This window comes from Centruroides sculpturatus, unplaced genomic scaffold (genome assembly GCF_000671375.1).
Source record: "Centruroides sculpturatus isolate CEXI.00-Female unplaced genomic scaffold, Cexi_2.0 scaffold535, whole genome shotgun sequence".
Lineage (NCBI taxonomy): Eukaryota > Metazoa > Arthropoda > Arachnida > Scorpiones > Buthidae > Centruroides > Centruroides sculpturatus.
The window spans coordinates 176,117-199,023 of NW_019384785.1; the positions used below are offsets into that span (position 1 = coordinate 176,117).

The 22,907-nt window shown below is 29.7% G+C and overlaps 1 protein-coding gene across 1 annotated transcript in view; it reads right to left on the reverse strand.

The window, feature by feature from the left end:
- Positions 1-4,211: 4,211 nt before the first annotated feature.
- The window catches only part of LOC111629244 (out at first protein-like), a 24,122-nt gene continuing 5,426 nt past the window's right edge, over positions 4,212-22,907 (reverse strand). The window contains exons 2-3 of the mRNA XM_023373125.1: positions 14,270-14,453; positions 4,212-5,803 (exon numbers count right to left, since the gene is read on the reverse strand). Coding sequence (XP_023228893.1) covers positions 5,529-5,803; positions 14,270-14,453 — 459 coding nt within the window. The 3' untranslated portion in view covers positions 4,212-5,528. The remainder of the gene's footprint in view (positions 5,804-14,269; positions 14,454-22,907) is intronic.

Consider the following 22,907-nt stretch of genomic DNA (forward strand, 5'->3'; position numbering starts at 1 on the left):
AACTACAGAGATCTTTAAAAAAAAAAAAAAAAAAAAAAACAAAAAATTAATTAATTCTTCATATTAACTAAACCATTAAAGCCTATTTAACAAAATTTAAAATTTAATATATATAATTTTATGTTAACCTTTCATAGTGATTTTTAATTTTAAATTAAAAATACAATCCAATTATCATAATCAAAATTTCAAAATCAAGATTAATAAAAAAATAATTGAAAATTTTTGAAACTGAATGATAAAATTTTTTATTCAAACCTAAAAATATCAAAAAAGTATCAACTCAAATAAATAGGCTACTATTTTATTTCTATTCCATAATTCTTTTTAAATTACCAATATGTAAAATATTAACAGAATTTTAATAATTTTATATTTACAATTTTGTGCTCTTCACTAAAATCAATAAAATTAATAAATTGAAAAATTAAATAACAGGTATACCTCAAGTTACGTTGTTCTCGATTATATGTTGTTTGTCAAAAAATATACGGAAAAATAAAAATCAAGTTTTAGTCATTTTATTCTACTTTACATCCATCTGCCACAAATATTGGAGTCGTAATATCACAAGAAAAGCGTTATAGCACATAAAATCATATTAAAATATGTACATTTACAGTAAATGTTGGTAATATAATCATCATAAATCCTAGAGAATGAAACATGAAAACATCTGTGTTTCTGTGTTGTCGTCTTATTTAGCAGTCTTTAAGTGCTCAATATTGGTGTTTTCCACGGTAGCTCCAATATCTACCATTTGGCATCGTTGTCAGTGCCACTCGATATTCATAAATTTAATATAAATTAGTTTATTTTCTACTGTTGCAAGATAATTTTAATATCTGTATTTGTTATTTAACCTTACAAAATCATTTTATTTTATAATGTCTTAGAGCAAACCACATTCACAAATAAAGAGTCTGCAATGTACTGTTAACATTGCCAAATTGTAAACCTGTACATTTACAAGTATGTACTGTACGTACATGAATTCGTAAATTTAGATTACTTTTTTCTGTACTATATTAAAAACTAAAATTTATTTGTTTGTAAGCTTAAAATAGATTCTTATTAACCACATATTATTAAAAATGCATTTATAAATAAAATACAGAACTGGGAATGGTTATTTGNCAAACTAGATATAAAAAATACATTGAAAACTTTTGTTTTCCAAAACGGATAAAGGATACAGATAAATAGGTAAATATCTTGAGTACTGTGTAAATTGTACTCAATAAAACAAATTTTATGTATTGTTTTATTATAATCACAAGTATATCATTCTGCATTACATTAATTATAGTTCATAATAAATTTATCAGAATTTTATTTACATGCATTGTACAAGTTTCTCTGTATGCATAAAAAAATGTAAAATATTAATCATAAAATTATTTTAAAGCTTTTTTTTTATTTAAAAAGTTTTTGATAATAGACAAATTTAAAACTTCTAGTCATTAAAGCTGATACTTCCTAATTAAACAAATTTTATTGTTATATAAAAAATATTAATATAAATGCATACAGAGAGATTCTGACTGGACCTCAATATTTTAGTGTACAAGATGAAAATTTCATATTTAAAAATCCAGAAAAAAATTTGTAACATTTAAGCCAAAATAAAAAAAATATTGTTGAAAATAAAACTTCAATTTCTTCTATAATTTCAGAAAATTATAGAATAATAACAGTAATAATTCTTTCAATAGATTTTGCATGTTTCCTTTAAAAAATCCTTAATACATTTGAATTATTTTGTTAATAAAAGTAAACTATACCTATAAATGAAAAATGCTGTTTAGTAGCTAAAATATTCATCAGAATGAAGAAGTTTTGTAATTTTTTTTTATAATTTAGTAATTTAAATGCTTCAGCTTACGATTGAGTTATAAAAGGTATGACAAATCTACAATTTCAATATTTTATTAAATTAGCAATGACATTTGATGAGACTATTTAATAATACATAAAACCACATTAATGAAACTCAAGCAAATTTGCTAAATAATCAACTTAAACAGATTATTTCAAAACTATTAGTATTTGTAATAAAAAATATTCTGAAAAAAAATAAAATAAAAAAAAATAAAAAAAATTTAAATGTAAATGTTCTAATTTGTTAATTTCTTTGTAATACAGTATCATAAAATATTAAACTTCAATTATAATTGTTTGCAAAACATCAAGAAATTTAAAATTTTATTTTCAGTTATTCTAAAAATTAAATCTGAGAAATAATGATTTTAAATAGCTGAAAGGCTATATCTTTGCAATCCACAAAAATTAAATGTATGTAGATGGACATTAATGAAGATTAATTCATGATAATTTTTAAGTACATAAAATTAAATTAAATTAACTGATCATGAGACACTCAAATCTTGAATATGAATTACCATATTTAATCAAATGTAAATGTAAGAAAACATAGGTTTTAGTATCTCTGAAAATGGATGCATCTTAGACTCAATGTAATTTGTCATAATTAACAACCATTAGTACCATGCATCTTATTTATCTATCATTAATTCTATTACATCATTATAATGATTTTATTAGGCCAATATCTGTAATTTAATGTAATTTAAGAAGTCAATTTAGCTCAATCTTGTTAGTCTATTACAGTAATATTGTAAGAACTTGAATGTAGATTGCAGAAAAGTTGTGCAGTACTTTTTCATGGAATGTTGCATTTCCAATATTTTAAATAGCACTGAGTAGGAGATTGCATGTGAGACAAAGTAAACATCAATCCAGAGTAGTTTTAGTTTACTAAAACTATACTGTTTAGTAAACTATAACTACACGTGTATAACTACTAAAACTAATAATCAGGAATGCAACTGAAACATGTATTGAATCAGAAGATCCTATCATAGAAGGTGAAAGAAGTTTCCAATTTCAATACCACTTATAACAGTTATATATAACTACAATAAATACTGAACATTTCTGTTAACATACACTTGTCTCAAATTGTTTTATTTTAAAAAAAAATCAATAGATCAGCATGTAGAAATTAAGGTGGATCTTAGATTCAATAAGTATTTAAATAACAAAATCAAAAATTTTAAAAATAATGAAGAAAATTATTTCTAAAGCTGGAAATATTACAAAAAAATTGAACTCGCATTAACCTTGCACACTTTTTAACATCTAAAATGTAAACATTTTTACTGCTGAGAAACTGTGCAAGGTTAATGCAAGTTCAGGTTTTTTTTTGTAATAAAGAAAATAAAATGACTGATAATATAATCACTTAAATCTAAACTGTTAAAATTTTGGGCAATGCTTAAACTAATTTTTAATCAATTAAATTACATAATTTGACATAAACCACAAATATAACCTGAAAATCTGGCAGTTTAAATTTACAACTGATTAATCAAAGTTATTACTCAATATAATCATCATCTGTTATTATTCAATAAAATCACTTTCATTCATTTATAGTATTAATCTCTGATTTTATTTTTTAAAAAAACAATCAAATGATAATGAATAAAAGCAATTAAATTACAATGGTAAGTATATCATAATGAGTACAACAATAAAGAAATAAGTGAGAGTAGATAATTTTATTTTATAAATTATGTTTTAGAAATAGTCATATCAATAAAATATGCTATTAATCAATACACTATCTTTAAGCTAAGATTTAAGCACCATTAAGCAAAATATTAAAAAAGATTTAAAAATTCACATTTATTATATTTGTTTTTATTAAATGAAAATAATTCAATTATAACAACAAATTATAATTAAATTCAGATATGGTATTAAGAATGATACTATACCTTACTAGGAAATGTTTCATAGTTAAGTAGAGCTGAAAAATTCTGTATAATGTTAAATTACTAAAAATTAATGTCAATTTTATAAATTATTACTAACAAATTATACTTGATTCATTAATGAAATTAACTATTGTAATTATAAATGTAACATAATATATCTAAAAATAATAATAATAATAATAATCTAATTTAATTCCAAATTATACCAGCTAACTTAACAAAATTCTATTATTATTTAATCAACAAATAAGAAACAATTTAAAACTTTTTATATATTAAAATATTTCAAATTATTTTTAACATTATTGTTTTTTGTTTTAAAGTCTAAAATGCAATCTATGAAAACTAAATCACAAATTATGTGTAAGCAACTATATTTGGCATAATAAGAAAAAACTAATGGTTTTAAAAATTAATTATATAATTATCTCAAAAATTAATAATTTTATTAATTAAACTAAGTTAAACATAAAAGAAAATAAATCTTATATTTTTCTGGATTTTTAAAATACTTTATAATCATCTCTTTGTGTTACAGTTATTAAAGAAACTCAATAATTTAACTATGGATGCATATTTCTAACATTTTATAGAAAATCTTTAAAAAAATTTTCTAATTTTTATCTTCATATAACAAACACACAAAAAATGCTGTTAAAATACAAATCAATCAGACATGAATTCAGTACATAAAGAGAGGAGGCAAATAGTTGCTTCTGCATATTTCACATAAGAATTTGAATTCATATTGATGTGCAATTATATTTTCCATCATTCCAATGAATCATTTCATATTTCTAACAGATGCTAGCTTCATTTTTAATTATTATTTTCATCTTAATAAATATTAGAACGTCTTGATACAATTTATAATTTTGCACAACATTGTTTTAACTGCAACAAACATCAATAGAAATACAGATATGATCTGTAGTATCATTCTAAATTGGCACACTTTTTCAACAAATAAACAAGTTGGAAGTATGAACATTCGTGTTCATAACTGTGATGATTGAAAAGAGCCATCACAGAATATTGGTCATTTATGAACTGAAATATGTTCATATTCGAATATTCATATTGATAATATATACACACACACACATTATATATATATATATATATATGAAAATTAAAATTTAATGACATAATGATCAATTACTTTCAACAATTTTATATTTTTATTTTTTTAGAATCATACAGTTAAGATCTCAGCATTGTATTTGTTCTTTAGTTAAACTTTAATTTCAACTATATGAAATTATTTTATGTAAAAATTTCTCTTTTGTAAAAAGTACTTCCCCTCCATTTTTTTTACCTGAGTATTACTTACAAATATGTATATATTTTTTTTAATTGACAAATTACTATACATTCTGTAATAATTAAAAACAAATCACTTTCCTTTGTACTTTGTTGTTGCAGTTAAAATCCATTTTGTTCATTAAATCAAAAATGAAGCAAATATTGGTATTTAAAATTTTTCTGAAATATTAGTTGTAAAAATTACTAATAATATGCTTATGCACAAAAATATATACATAGTGGACAGCCATTTTCCATATACAAGTTAATATTCAGGCATAGAAACAAAATCAAAAAACAAATACATTGGTCTCAACAATTTCTTTTAAAAATTGCCAATTATGATATAAGAATATTCTGACTTGCAATTATCTTTCAAAAAGCATTACAATAAGGAACAATGGCACTATTATGAATAGTCTATTCATCCCATAAACATAGCTGCTTTTGTTGGACATGGTAGTTAAAAGCACGGCACTTGCGGCACGTTTTAATGCCACAACGATAACTCATAATTTTACCACTAGAGTCTTTGCCACGACAATATTTAAGACCACATGGATACCACCCAACACATGCTTCTAAGTGACACTGACATGGCTGCCATAAATTACTAGTGGAGTTACACCGGACGGGCTTTGGTGGGGGAAACCTCTTCACAGAAGACGTCAGGGATACTATATCTCTGCTCAAGGCTGTAGGATAAAGAAATTTATTTAAAAAAAAAAACAATATTAATAATTGATACAATCATATTATCTTAAAACTGACCTTTCTTAAAGTTGCATTATATAATACTAAATGTAACAAGCATAAATTATCTCTCTAATCTAATCATGCACACGATCAAATCAAAATAGCTAAAATTTCTATTTCATGTACAGTCCACTCCTCTTAAAACAAACACCAATAAAGTGAATTCTCACATTACAGAGAATTTTTCCATTGCATTGGCAAAATGCCAATATCAATGTTAATTTTCATGCACTAAAGTGAACAAAAATTTTACCAGAATTTGTTAAACCAAACTGTAAATTTTCTTCATAACCTACAAAATAACCCTATTTCCAATAATGGTTGCTTTTTACACTTAGACATAAATAATAAAATTACAGTAGACCATCAATTATCCGACTCAATTGGGAACTCAGGTTGGTTGGATAACTGAAAAAATTGGATAACCGAAAAGAATGAAAAAAATACATTATTAGTATAGTATATTAGTATATCCCATGTAATTAGTATATCGCTATTAACCAACTTCGTGTTGAATTTTCGTCGATATTAAGCCTAACAATTTTTTTTCAAAATAATAATCATTGCTATTGTATCATTAAAAATTATTTTTAAATTATTTTATTGCTCACAAAACAAACAACCACTCATAATTAGAAAATTAAGTCTCGTTTAAATATTGGCCTCCCTTCAATGGTTGAGCCGTGTTGCCAGCTAAAACATGCAAAAATTTAACAAAAATAATATTAAAATAGCGAAGACATAGCTATATATTGTAGTGCCACATCACTAGTGGACATTTGAAATTTGCTGACTAGAATGGTCGGTTAACCGATGTGATGGTTAATTGGGGGTCGGATAATCGATGCTCTACTGTAGTACCATGATAAATGTTTCATTTCAAATAGAATAGATTTTCTTCTAGCAAGCAATGATGGGTTTAACCTCCAATTGCAGAATGATTCAAACATCTATTTTAGTGAACTATTCTACTGTACTCAGAAAATACGGGTTAAGGATGCACACTCCTTTAAATGGATGCAGTCTCATGCAAACAGATGATAGTTTGCATATCAGGAAACGCATACAATGATGCCAAACTTGGATCCCTTTTTATTCTTTTTTTTATCTGTACCAAAAGAGTTGGTGCCTTGGCTACCTTTTGGCTACATGCATGCTGCTGTTAATGTAACTCATATGTCATACATCATACTCTGCACAATAGTGTCAGGACCAGTCAGGATGTTACTTGATGAAAGCAACACTGACAGTAATGATCAGCTGTCTAAGCCTTCTTTCAAGGATGCAATTGACACAATAGATACTATACGCCTCTATCCACAATTTGAGAGTGATGCAGATGAACTGAGGGGAAAAAAAACTTCTATTACATAATAATAATAAAAATAAAGACACTGAATTCAGCGTTACATGCATACGTTTTTTGTTGCAAGCACTTTCAATGAACTTATAGTCGTCGTCCTCAGGCGAATACAAATATTTTCCGAAAAAATTAAACAGAAATAATCTGATGTAGAATAGAACGCATAAAATATAAGTTGAAACTTTGTCAAAGCTGTTTAGAACACAAAGCAAATATTCAAATATAATTCGAAAACCGAATGAGCAGTTAGCTCCGTGAAGTGTGAGCTAGCGCATGCGCAGAACCAGGCTCACGCTACACGCAAACTGGAGAATGTTAATACTTGCTTAAACACTTATATAGCATGACCCATATATACAGTGACCATACGTCCTTTATTTAAGAGGACAGTCCTTTATTTCACTGCTCTGTCCTTTAACTTTATTTATTTTCTAAAATAAGCATTTTGTCCTTTATTTTGTAAAGTTGATGCAAAGTTTAAAAAAAAAAATTTTTTAATAATATATTGAACAAGTTAGTTTTGTATACGCCATAATGACCAGTGTTGCATTGCTACAGAGCGCAGTAGTGCAGTGTGTCGCCAACCAAACGGCTCACTGACAGTACCAGGGGTTTCTTTCTATTGTTATTAGAAAAGTGGTTTTAGCATTAGAAAAATCAGAAAATATAACAAGCCAAAAAAATGCAATGATGCTGTGTACACATTTTATCAAACGTGCATAGATTATCTAAATAATTGGGACATGTTTTTTTTTTGAAATAGAGGTGTTTGAATGGATCACATTATGCGAAATCCCTTTGTGGGCGAAAGTAGAGAAAAGCTATATCTTTATTTCGAATCATTGGTCCGTAAATATACTCGACGGTGAATTATTTGATGAAGTTTCATGTGTAAAAAAATATGTCACAAACGAAAAGATCGACGAATGGTGACAGAATAACCAGCCCTGCCATCAAAGGTGGATTGAGATTTTTGAACATTTTACAGCAAAAGAAATTGTTTTCAAAAACATTTGTAAAATCGTAGAATTTTCTTTGTCTCCCTGGATCTAATGCCCCCGTTGAACGAATATTTTCATTGGTGAATAATATGTGGACGAATGAAAAAACTGATTTAAAAGTAAGCACATTAGAAGCATGTATTTCCATCAAATACAACTTTCAAATGAACTGTATGGAATTTTATGACTTTAAAGCGTGAAACGGCGCTATAAAAAAAATTAATTCTACTGAAAAGTATCAAAATTAATGTTATTTAAATTTTTTACAATGTGTGTATGTGTAATAATTCAGATTGTTTAAAATTTTAATGTACGCATTGTTGTATGCTACTATTTTCGTAATAAATGTTATAAACTTATGAGATATTTTTTGATTTTCTTCGATATGTCCTTTATTTTCCCCAAAAAAATATGGTCACTGTACCCATATACTGGGCAGATCGAGCATAGGGGTGTTGCAAGTGTCCAAGGTGGTAGTAAGGAGAGATTCCCATATGAAAACGATTTTTCGATCCTTGCAGCTCTTGAACATAACCACTTGGGACCATAGCGGTTGTAACCCTGCTCAAGTACCTTTTTTGTGAGCTCAGTGGTGTGCCTACTCCTCATATCATCATCTTGGTGCTCATCAAGGCGGATGGCAAGCATTCTAGTGGTGGTCCCGATATATCTTGTGTTTACTCCCGTTTCCTGATTTTCCAAAGGTACAGCATAGACCCCCGATTTCTCAAAAGTGGAAAATTTGTCTCTATCGTTACAAATAAGTTTGCCTAGGCTTGGAAGTGGGGATAATGGTAGTACAAGATTGCGCTGCTTAAAGATTCTGCAGATGCGTAAAGACAGGGGTACAAAGTATGGCAACAATGTTTGTACTTTCGAAAACTCTCTCTTGCTGCATAACGTAGTGCTTGAAAATAGTGCTCTCTTTACCATATTGAGCACATGCGTAAACTTTGCACATGAAAAGCCAGCAGCACATACCATCAAATTGATGATGTCTAACTCAACATTTACCAGCTCCTGCGTAGAGGATAGTAAGTAAGCCCTTCTGACAAGAGAGGCAATGGCAGTATTAATGTATCGAGAAGGCTGAAAGGCCTCTGTTGGTATAATGTGCGGAGCTATGCTAGATTTGTGATGGACAGAGAATTGTGATCCTTTCGAAGATTTACGTATATGCCGGTCTAAGAACGTTATTGTTGCATAAAGAAGAGGAACGTCTCATCTGTGTCTTCCTACGCTATGAGGATGTCGTCAACATAATGCAAATACAGCCTTGGGTAATGGATAGCAAGCAAGGAATTGAATGTTCTGTGCTCAATCTCTCTCATAATAAGCTCCGCTAGGATAGCAGATAAAGGGGAGCCCATAGGGACCCCTTGTTTTTGTAAATAGATTTTTTTTTTTTGGTTGAAAATGGAAGTAATTGTGCTCGTTGACAAAGGTAAGCACATCACGTATATCAAGCACCTGTTGGATGTTCTATTACACTTCTATTGAGGAAATAAAACACCTTCAACCAAAAAAAAAAATCAGATTTCTTTTAGCTTGTTTTGTTTAACCGCTCTCTCTGATATACTACTCTATATTTAAATGGAAAATTCGTTTTCCTATTCATTTTGTTTGATTTGAAAATCATTTAGAGCATTAAATTTATTTATAAAAGCAAATGACCAAATAAAGCTAAATAAATTCAAAATATAATTTAGAGATTTTGATCATCTATTAAGCTTTAACTGCCTAAATTATATAACTGTGGCCTTGATCCTGAAAATCATCTATATGAATTTTCAATAAAGCGAACTAACAACTGTTTTCCTGGTGATTCATATTAACAAGAGTTGACTGTATAGACTACAGTTAGTGATTTTAACTCTTACAATTCAAGTAAATTTTCTTTTAACAGTTATTTTAAAAAATATATAAAAGATTAATAGATTAATTACATACAGTATATTACATGTCAATGAAAATTATATATTGTAGATATATTTAATACAATTTTTTAAAAATAATTATAAAACTTCAAAGAAATATTAAATGTTTACATTATAACACTATCACTGAGTGAAACTTCGAAAGCGATTTTGATTTCCAATATTTCATATAAAATTCAGAAATACAAAATGCAAATTTCATGCATTAGAAAAAATAAAATATAAATTAACCTTAATAGCTTAAAATATGATTATTTTAGGTAACTAAAAAATAAAATAATTTCTAAAAATTATTGATACTAATATTGATTATCTTGTAATAAAAACAAAAATTTTTTTTCACACTCTTTTTATGAAGTCATACTAGAAATATTTCATTTCACCACTATTCTCAATAATTTATGTTGAAGAATTATGTATATTAGCTGGTTTATTATATATTATACATTCATTAGCATAAATAAAGTTATACACCAAGTATTGGAATTGAATGAGATGCTTATTAATGCAAATGCAATGACAATGGTAATAAGTGATCACAATATCATGACAAAGAGATTATTTCTTATAGACATTCTCTTCTTGCCTGAATATATGCAGCAATACTGTTGGGCATGGAGGCATGATGTCATTCCAGTGTGGAATCCAGTTTTTGATCAAAATTGTTCGCTTGTTTGTATCAATTTTTCTGTTATATTTTGTTGCAGCTTAGGTCTGGTCAAATGAGATTAATTTTGTCTTCTTGTAAGGCTACTGTTGGTGTGGTATCTAATCCTGACCATAAGAATAGAAAGTTAGGTAAAGCTGTAAGGAACCAAGTCTGAGCTTTATTTTTATTTTACTTTTATTTTGCTTTCATTATATTTTGTTTGGGGCTTATGTTTAGTTAAGACGAAGGTTTCCTCACCATTCACCTTAGTAACTTAAAAATAGAAAAAAAAAACCAACTCACCGACGAAAGAAAAGCGCTGTAGAAAAACTCGCGCACACTTGCGCTTCCCAAGCGGAAAAAAGTAAGTCCGCACCGAGAAAAAGGGGGGGGAAGACCCCACAACCCAGTTAGGAATCGCTAAACCTTAAAAGAATAAAGCATCCCGATAATTGTTAAAAAGAATAATGTAAAAGGTTAGCGAAGTATTGTCGGAAAATAATCTGCCAGATAAACAAGAAAAATTTAATGTTACAGATAAGTATGTAAATGAGGAGAGTGAGCTCATTCAGAATTGTGACGTCACCTCACACTATAAAGCCTCTAACTCAAGTGAAAACGAACGAGGTGAATTCCTGATAGCAACGAGCTTTGGTGAGCTTCGTAGCAGTGAACGAGAGAGGTGTCCGATAGGATTTTGAAGTTATTCGATTTGTGGATCGACGATTATAGAAAGTCTTGAGAGTTTGAGGAAATAGGTTCCTAGTATATTGAGGTGACGATTAGGATCTTTAATTTATAAGAATTATTGTTTATAAGTTAATTCTTTGATTTTGTCGAATTCCAAAGGGGAATAGAATTAAGTTAGAAATAGATTGATTTGAGTTTGTCGGATTGATTCTTGTTGAATTTCATTGAATAAATTATTGTTTGATTTTTACTAAATACTGTATATAGTTTATTACTAGAAGTTTAATTAAATATTTGATTTTGTTATTGACAAACTTTGTCATTATTTAATTCGGTGCACGCTTAAAGTCCAGGCCTGGCACACTAACGCGAATCCGCGTAAAGTACCCGTTAGGGAACGGCTATTTCCGGCACGCAGTAGTGTCGATAATCGTTGGAAAGTCGGAAAAATAATATAGTACTGAAGTAGTAGAAGAAGTAGGTGGTATGGGTACTGTGTTCTATCCTGAGACAATTTACTCACATTAAAGCCAAATGACTGCTGAATTATATCAGGTTATATTACTACTAGTATTATTAATTAAATGCTAAGTAATTTGGCACTAGAGGCACCATCTCTTACTAAATTTAGAAGGTTCTGGAAAAAAAGAATTGGCATTAAGCAGGACTCAAATCTGCAAGTGTGGTCATATTGCCAGTTACACTATCCAGACCTTTGTCCAATCCTTGCTTCCAGAACCTTCTAAATTAATTATTAAAATAACAATTTAATTATAATTGTTAAATTTAGCAAGAGATGGCACCTAATGCCTTCCTCTTGTGTCAAATTACTTAGCATTTAATAATAGTAATATAGCCCAATGTAATTCAACAATCATTTGGTTTTAATATATAACTATCAGATCTGGATGTGATTTACAAATAGATGTTGCAACTGCACTCCAGATCCCAACACTTATAGATAGCCAAAGCAGGCATCTCATCTGGTTCTACAAATGCTCAATGGATGGCAAATCTGGAAATTGAATAGGCAAAGAAAGTATGGCAACATGACAGACATTCCTAGAAAACTAGCTGTTTAATCAAGCATTATCTTGCAGGAAAATGGCTATTTGCAGCTATGTAACGAAAGTCAACATGAGGATTCAGAATTTCCTAAACGTACTGTGATGTCAATGTCTCTCTCACTACTGCTGTCTATATATATGATAGTTAGACAGACAGTCACACTTCTAGGTAGTGGTGGCTTGAGGGAAAGGAAAAAGTGAACAACATACAAAATGGCTCCCTAAATCAGTATGCCAGTCTGTAGCAGTCTATCCATACTTTCCTGTCAATGTACCATTGTAAAAATAGCCAACAATGTTAGTGTACTAATAGCAGGACACATAGCAGCTGTCATGCATGAAAGTTTATCCCTGCTAATTTGTCTACCAATAGAAGAGGAGGAGATTTGTTCTGTAGCAAGACGTCCACCCGTCTCTGGAAGATACCATTGCAGTTGTTTGTGCTTGTCTCTTAATCAGATTATCATCTCTCCCAGGGTCTATATGGGATGTCCAGAGCCTGCCAGCCATGTGTGTGCACCTCACATATCCACTTTCTTGATATCTCCTCAAAGTCAGGTCAGAATGGCTCAGAAGGCAGACAATTCAGCAAAATTGTTTCACTCAACCTCCAAATGAATACACTGAAAATTCTGAACACAGTGAGACTCTGCAAACCTATTTTACGAATAATAGAGTAGCAATTTTAAGGCACTCTGATGACATTACCTAGTTGTAATTGGATCACACAACCATAATCATTTACACTCTGTCTGAGAGAGAGGTGTATGCTGAGTTTTACAAGAAACAGCACAATTCTATCTGGGTGTATACCTTTTTATTAATGAGCATATTATCTGTATTATATTATTACATTAAATATTCTTAGTATATGTTAAATGTTTATTAACATATACCCAGTTGAGTAGTTGAATGTAAACTACTATTATTAGAAATGGATAATAACAATGTCTATAACATTAGACATTCTATTACATACCTAGAATCTAGTGTAAAAATATGCAAATAACAGTTCTAACCTAATGATGATGACTTAAGTCCACTAAAAATGTTTGTTCCATAGGAAAAATATCCATTTTATGCTGAATTTTGTATAGATGTTAATTCTTACCATTATATATATTATTCTACATTTCAATAGAGAATTCATATAAATTTTAAATAAACTAAAGTTAAAAAATTTTTATCAAGGAGAATTTAAAGAAAAACATTATATTTTAATTAATCTTACCACTTTCAACTTTTTAAAGCAATAAACCAATGTAAGATCTGCCTCAATTGATGAAATATCATTTAGAATTGCATAATTTATAATGAAATAGTCTTTAATTAAATATTTTTTCCTCTCTGATTCTATTATTAAATTTAACACAACAAAACAAAATCCATAGCACTTTAATAATACCATTATTTTGATTAAAAAAAATCATCATTTAGCTGATTATTAAACTCAGTAAATAATATTATCAATGCATTAGTAAAATAATCAGAAGTGCATGTCTAAAAATTATTTAAATCATCATCTCAGATCTTTTTTTCATAAAATAAAAAAAAAGTATTATAAAATATCTAAAACTTTAAAATGAATATAGATTTTTATTAAAATATTAAAAATACTATTTGTTTCAAAATGATTAAAAATTAAGTGAATGGCATTTTAAGTTAATTTAAGTTAAAGTATTTTTTTTTTTAATTTACCTTTTGGGCTAGCCCAGGCACGCAGGTCAATTTCCCTGGCAAAAGTGGCATTAACAGCCTCATCACAAAATAATGGAAGGTGGATAGAAATTACGGAAGACTTATCGAGCTCAATGCTCAAATCCATATCAAAAATTTCTTTTCCTTTATCATCCTCAGGCTGGCGAACAGCACCAGGATTTCTCTAATATAAAATCATCATAAAATAAACTTAAATGAACTATTAATTTATTGTAAGTTTTACAATTATAATATAAAAACAGTTTACAGTTTATTATTTAATATTTTCCATAAAATACTAATTGGTATTGTTACAGTATGAGAAAAATATAATACCTACAGTAGACTCCACATTAGAAGTTTTTCATTTTTCATTTTTTACAAAAATTTTATTTACCCAAAAATGACAAAAAAGTTTTGATAGGGGAAAAAAATACAAATCAAAGAAAACTGATAAGCTATCTCAACTAAAATAAGCATATTTTTACATCTATACAATCATTTTTTATTTTTGTTTAATTTTATAATTTTTAAAAATACAAATAAAGACTGATAAACTTCTGGAAATACTGTCAGCCTTTATTTTTATTTAAAAAAATGAAAAATTAAACAAAAATAATTTTTTTTTAAATTCTAATGTGGAGACATCCTATATTAATACCATAATAATTAATAATTATTGTAAGAAACTTTCTTTACAAAAGAGAAGAAATTTTATTAAAGTTAAATACTACAGCTACAGATAAAATTTACAATCATTAAATATAATTCTATGAAATATTAAATATGGTCTTTGTAAAATTTAGCTAAAGAGGAGAATAATTCTCCTCGTTATTTCTTCATCCACAATATTTTAAAATCATAATCCAGATCAATAAAGTTATTTATATAAGATAACATTTTCAATTTCACAATGAAACATTAATTTTTCATAATATGACAATACCTTGATATTTTTAGTATTTCAAGATTTTCAAATACAAAATATGTAATCTTTAATATTCAATCTTATTTCCAAATTTATTTAATTAATAACTATTAATTAAATTGACCTCTGCTGTTAGTCATATTATAGTGTGTGAGGAACCCTTAGATGATGATGGTTTCTCACCACCAGGAACTTTAATAATGATAATCACATGCTTTCATTATAAGTTTGAAACCTATGGCACTGTGTTTGATGTGCATAAGCAAAGATCTGTGAGACATCACATAGCAACAAGTCCTGCTTCCTTGGTTATGGTATTGAATCCTCAACACTATAGTCTGTCTAACAATGTGCATGTGAGACAGGAATTAGCAAATCAAGCATACAATGCATTCATATGAGACCCCAGACTCATATCTGGTCAACTGCTCATCCTTGGAGGCTAAATCTGCCATCTTAAGGGTTATTGGTTCATTATCATTAAACTAAAATGGTACAGCAAATCATCACAATAATTTTCAGAAAAAGCTGTGTAACCTGCATATGAAGCTACTTAAAAAAATTTTTTAAAAATACAGGAAATAGTAGGAAACAACCCAGTTTTTTTTTTCACTTTAGATGAAACAACAGATGTACTAAGAAGACACAAGCTGAACATTCTTATCAGTTTATTGACAAAGGAGCCAGTACAACCCATGCTGTTAAGAGTATATGAATTAAAAGAGGAATTCCACAACTGTTATGCAGGTCTTCAAAGATATATGTGCCAAATTGTGAAACTCTACCATTCCATATAAAAAAGTTTGGTTACTTGTGACAGGCCAGCAAGATACATGCTAAGTAAATGTTCAAATATAAAGTTGATGTATCCAAATCTGAAACATGTCACTTGTCTTGTCATTTGCCTTAATAGAGTATGTAAAGCAATAAGGGCAGAATTTTCTTGGACCAACAATTTTATATTGGAAACTAAAAAAACTTTGATTAAATGTCCAGAGAATGTACATCTATATAGAGAGATAGATAACTTACCACTCCCAAAACACTGTAATAACTAGATGGGGAACATGGATTCAAGTGGTTTGTTTTTATGCTGAAAACTTCTTATCCACAAGAGCATTCATTGATTAACTGAATAAAAAATCATTAGTAAATGGAATGAAATCTGTTGAAACAAGAAGCCATGTTTAAAGAATGCCATACTGTTCATATATGTTCCCATGCAGTTCAATTTCTAAATTTGAGAAAAGAAATTTGTCCTCTGAGAAGCAGTGGGAGATTTTTAAACATGCGAAAAATCAGTTGGATGAATTTAGAAATCATCTTACTCAATTACTGGAGCTAATGACAAACATTAACAAACATTTTATAATCCAGTAACAAAAAGAAAAATGTTTAATAAAAACATCAAACAAACACTTCCAATCTTAACCAAGGTCTGCTTCAGGTTTTGTAAACAAATGAAATTCCAAAATGAGAACATGCAGAACTGAACGTTTTTGAAATATTATTTTAAACATTTGGAACACATAACATGTACAAAAAGGAAAAGGTGGAAAATAAACTAATTCAAAATATACATATACCCAACACATGTGCATAAATTATTTTAGGATATAGCCTAAAGGCAAATAATAAAAGTCAATTTGTGTCAGTGCTGCAATGTTTTCATATAAGTACCGCCAGGCATACTATACAGTATTACTGTCCTTAATTAAAGTTGATGCACTTGCCCATCAGGATGGTCTTGTATATCTTAAAGGCTTCTAGGGCCCTAATATGATCAGTTTGCAAGGATTGCCTTAATATTCTGGTGTTAGGGAGGTACAAAGTTAAGGTTGAAAGAGTTAGTTTGATGTTTTTATTAAACATTTTTCTTTTTGTTACTGGATTATAAAGATTTGTTAATGTTTGGATGGATTTGGTTTAGAGAAACTGGAATACTCTCTGAACAAAAATCTGGATATTCAAAATAAAATTTTTAGTCCTTTCAAGTCATAAAACATGGAGATTTTAGTGAAAAACAAATATACTCCTCTCATGCTCTCTGTGACTGACCATGGAGAATGTAGAACAAATGTGTGTTTGCAAGTACAATGATTTCCTGTTTGTAAACTATAAAACTGATGAATCAGATTCCAAAAGTGACTAACTGATTCAAGTTTTCTATCATCATTTTCTTGAGTTTTATATGTTCTATATATACAGTTGACCCCCCCTATAACACGGGTTCATATAGTTCGAATTCCTATATCACGGCGAAAAAATTGCGACTGTATTCGTACAAACATGCTAAAAAAACTCGTATAATTCGGTAAAACATCATCACCAACTCGTGTCACAACAGGATTGGTCGAATCTAGATCAATAGCAGATATTGCACAAACAGTTGAGTTTAAACGAGCAGTGGACCTACTAAAAACCATTTATTATTTAACAGCCATAAAAATTTTAATGATGTCTCCAAAGTTCAGCGAATTTTTTGCAAAAAAAAAATTTATCAGGAAGCACGCAAGCGCCATTCGATGACAAGCTCCATGATGAAAACAAGCTTAAGCAATGGCGTCATCGAACAGTGCACACTCAGTGAGTAATCCTACAATTTTTTGTTTATAGCATAGTTTATATGGATTATTCCCAAAAAATTATACGTATTTTGGAAATGTTGAGTCAAATTAGTCTAGAATCGATTAATTTTATGGAAGAAAACCTTACAAACAGCCATAGTCCGTAAACTGCATACGTGCCGGGCTGTGATTGGCTCATGTATTCAAGGACTCTTAGAACATCAGTTTCATAAAGAACGGAATATATCTACTGTGTTATAGGAGGGTCGACTGTACTTTTATATAAATAAATAATGGTTTTTACATTTATATGTTTTTAGGAACATTTTTTTTTTTTATCACTTTCTTCACAAAAGTCAATTAATTTTTTAACCTTTTTTTTCGAAGAAAATTTGCACCTCAACTTCCCAAGTATAATCACGACTTTATTTTATAGTAGGTTTCAAAAAGAAACAAAATATTAATTTTTCAAATATCTACAAATTTTTCCCATTTCCTCCAATTCAAATTTATATTTTTGTATGACTGACATTACATTCAACTATGATCTCTCTAAGCAAATATCCTCTTTCTTTATGGCTTTGCTATTGATTCTGTACTTTAAATCTTCAATTATATTCATTGATAAATTCATATAATAATCACGTGACATATGCCTTATTTACCAACATATAGCATCTTTTTGATTTATATCTTCCATGTCAATCTCATGAAGCATCCTCTCCTATCAAGTAATCAATTAATAGATAACATGTAATCAAGACTGAAGCAAAATTCATGTCTTGGAGACCTTATTTTATACAAATTAAACATTGTTGCTATTCTAAAATAAATTATAAGTCTTTGTACTGCTTTAGTCATTATTTCTTCATCTTCAATAGTTTTGCTCAAATCTTTTAATCGTTTGACTAGACTTTGCATTCACTTCATATATTCTTAGCAAATTTGCTTCTTTTCAATTTCGTAGTTACATGGGAGGGACCCAAAAATAACCGGACTTTTTATATAAAAACTTTATTAACATTTTTACAAAATTCCTTCAGTCACCTTCAAAGTACTCTCCATTAGATGCGATGCACTTGTCAAGTCTTTTTCCCCACTGTTTGAAGCATCTCTGGAACTCTTCAACCTTGATATCGTCCAGTAATCTTAGGGAAGCTGTTTTAATCGCTTCCACATCATCAAAATGCTTCCCTTTTAGATTTTTCTTCATTCTTGGAAACTGAAAAAAGTCGCATGGGGCTAGATCTAGTGAATAGGAGGTTGGGGAACAACAGGCCAAATAGTGAGTCATTCGTAATGCCGTGTGTGTGGGGGCATTGTCATGATGAAGGAACCAGTCACCTGATCGCCAAAGTTCTGGGTGTTTCCTTCGCACATCCTCTCGCAGATGTCTTAACACTTTGTTGGCGGATTTTTTCAACGTTTTCATTGTTTCAAGATGTTGAAGGACGCACAGAACTTTGCAGATGGAACAAAATAACAGTAAGAGAAACACAACACTACGCTCAAATGCAAACCTACAAACTGACACTGTTTGCACAGCTGTTTTGTGAAAGTCTCCACTAACCCTATGTAATGGGAGAACTCTCTACTACGTCTACGAATGGAAGCGCTCTCAGTTCGGTTTTTTTTGGGTCCCCCCTCGTATTTTGTAGTTCTTTTCCATTTCATAATCTCTTAACATTCATTTTATTTTCAAATTTTTCTCTTAATTCTTCAAGTTTATTCTAAATCTATTCAATCAGTTTTTGACTTTAATGTATGCATTAAGCTTATGTTAAATCAAAAATTCATAATTCCTTCATTTTTTTTTTCATTTAGATGTTTCAGTAGGGTCTGTTAGATAATGATCTATTTTTATTTCATCCATAAATATAGCACATTCTGCTTATTTTACTTTGGGACTCATCTAAACTAATAATAATCATTGAAAATGTTATTTGAAGAAAATAAGATAACAACAAGCAATTATTTATTGATATTGTCACAATGCCAAACTGCAATTTTTAATCCTATTTTTAAAATTTATTTAACTTAAAATATATGCTCTCTGCCCTAAATTAGCAATGTCTTGTCCCTGTATATCATACTTTTCCTGTTAGCAATGAAGTCATGCTGGTCATCTATATAATCCCTTTCAGGGAAAAATCTTTTGAATTGAAATAATGTAACCTCTGATTTGCATTAGAAGTTTGAATATACTTAATCAAGACCTCTTGCCCCTAATCTTTCCATATCTTGCCTCAGCTTTCATCTATCTAACTCTGTTCTCAAGATTAAGGAAGGACAGACAGACAGACAATAACAGTGGGAATTTATAGGTCTACAATTTTTTAAAATTGCAGTCCAATTAAAGGAAATTCTGATTTCATTAATTAATATTAAAAGGATATATTAAAACAATTTAAAAATGTAAAACTTAAAGACATTAATTATAATAATAATAATTATTATTATTAATTAACTAATAATTCATCCAGTATTATTTATCTGCTATCAACTTTAACAACAGAAGTTGATAGCAGAGTTGACAACACAATACAATTTAAATTGTTGTACTGTGAGTAAAAACAATTAATTTAAAGCACTGATTAAAACTGAAGATAACTTATAATAATTTCATGTTATCAGTCACATGTTGAGGCTGCTAGTACAAGAATGAAGCATAAAAATGCATCTTTACACAAAAACAATAATAAAAATAACCAAATTCATGTCACAATATGCTTTTATAATGTATTTTAACACTTGTATGTTTTGGGACCTGCTATTTTCGATAGCACTAAGTAATTAATGACATTATCTATAATTACAGTAAGCAGAACCCTATGTATTTAGTTTTCAAATAAATTTTTACTTTGAATTTCTAAGATTTACAGTTGTTCCTATTTACTTGATATGATGATGTTATCATCATTTTTACTTTCCAATTTAAAAAACATTTATTTTATTTCTAAAAATGCTTAAGATGAAAAAATTTACTATGTTCATAAATTGGCCTTTTCTTTATTTCTGGAAGCTGTTTAGTTACTGGAAATAAAGAAAAGGTTAATTTATCAACATTTTGTTAAAAACAACTTTAAATATTTAAAAAAGAAAAAAACCCATATTATTTACAGATTATATTTTAAATAGCTATAAACAACATACAGTAGACCCCCCCTATAATACAGTAGATACGTTCCGTATACATTAGACCCCCTATAACGCGGGTTCCTATAATGGAGATTCCTATAACGTGGCGAAAAAATTGTGACAGTATTCGTATAAAGACGCTAAAAGGGACTCATAAAACGTCATTGCTGACTCGTGTCGCGACAGGATTGGTTGAATCTAAACCAACAGTGGATGAGCAGCCGAACTACTTTCCACCGTCCAGCGCCACACTATGGAGAGTTTAGGCGGGTAAATTGAGTTTACTATCATCTGTACAGTATTATATATAAATTAGGTACTGTACATATAATTATATATTAATTATATATAAATTAGGTACTGTATATATAATTATATATTAACTTAATTTATTGTAACTTTATTATAATTATATATATGCTTTCTGCCGCCTGGCAACACGCTACGGAGATTTTAGGCTAGTAAGTTGAGTTTATTATCGTCTGTACAGTATGTAAATTAGGTACCGTAAGTCTAATACAGCACTAATTTTATACATTTCTTGTGAAAGAAACACTTCTTATTCAACGGCCATAAAAATTATTTATATTAATGATGTCTCCAAAGGTCAAGTTATTTTTCTGCGAAAAATTCGTTATCAGAAATCGCGGCCGCCGTTTCGTGTGCTGTTCCGCGACGAAGACAAGCTTTGAACAACGGGCGTAGTCGAACGGTACACACTCGGTAAGTAATCCTATAATTTTTTGTTTATAGCATAGTTTATACAGATTATTCCCAAAAAATTATACGTGTTTTGGAAATGTTGAGTCGAATTAGTCTAGAATTGATTAATTTTATGGAAGGAAACCTTTCAAACAGCCATATCCGTAAACTTCACATGTGTCGGGTTGCGATTGGCTCATGAATTTAAGGATTCCTACAACGTGAAATTCGTATAACGTGGAACGTATCTACGCATTATAGGGGGGTCTACTGTATATGAATTCGTGTTTTATGATCACTTACGAGGGCTGTTCGGAAAGTTCGCGGCCTTGCCTATATGCAGCACTGCGATCAATTTAATTTTTGGTGGGATTAATTCAGCCGTCTTTACTAGAGATACGATACCAATTTCCGCTTGATTTGTCATACAGTTTTGCCACGACAGCTTAGATAGTCAGTGTGCACATACTTTATCAAAAATGGAGAAGATGGAGACTTGTGCGGTCATAAAATACCTGACGAAAAAAGGGTTGACCCCATCTCAAATCAAAGCTGACATGGATGAAGTTTTGCGAGAGTCTGCTCCTTTGTACATCACTGTGAAAAAATGGACAGCCCTTTTTAAATCTGGCAGAGAGAGTGTGGAAGATGACCCTCGCAGCGGACGGCCATCAACTGCTGTCACTGAAGAAAACATCGACAAAGTTCACAATTTGGTATTAGCAGATCGCCGTTTGAAAACGAATGAGATAGCTGAGACAACAGGCATCTCTGTCGACCGAGTACACCACATCCTAACTGAAAATTTGGGTATAACGAAGTTCTCAGCAAGGTGGCTGCCGTGTCTGCTGACCGCTGAGCAAAAGCACTTTGATGTCAAAGGAGTGTTTGGACTTCTACCAGAAAAACCCACAGGATTTCTTGCGTCAGTTTGTGACTAGTGATGAAACGTGGATCCATTACTACACTCCTGAAACAAAAGAACAGTCGAAGCAATGGAAACACCACAGTTCGCCACCACCAAAGAAGGCAAAGGCAGTTCCATCAGCGGGGAAAGTGATGGCCTCGGTTTTTTGGGATGCTAAAGGCATCATCTTTATTGACTACCTAGAAAGAGGAAAGACCATTAATGCTGTCTATTACTTTGAACTTTTGGAAAAACTTAAGAAAGAAATCGAAAAAAAGAGGCCACACTTGAAGAAGAAAAAAGTTCTGTTCCACCACGATAATGCACCTGCACATTCCGCCAGAATCACTGAACAAAAGATAAACGAACTTCGCTTCCAATTAGTTCCACATCCAC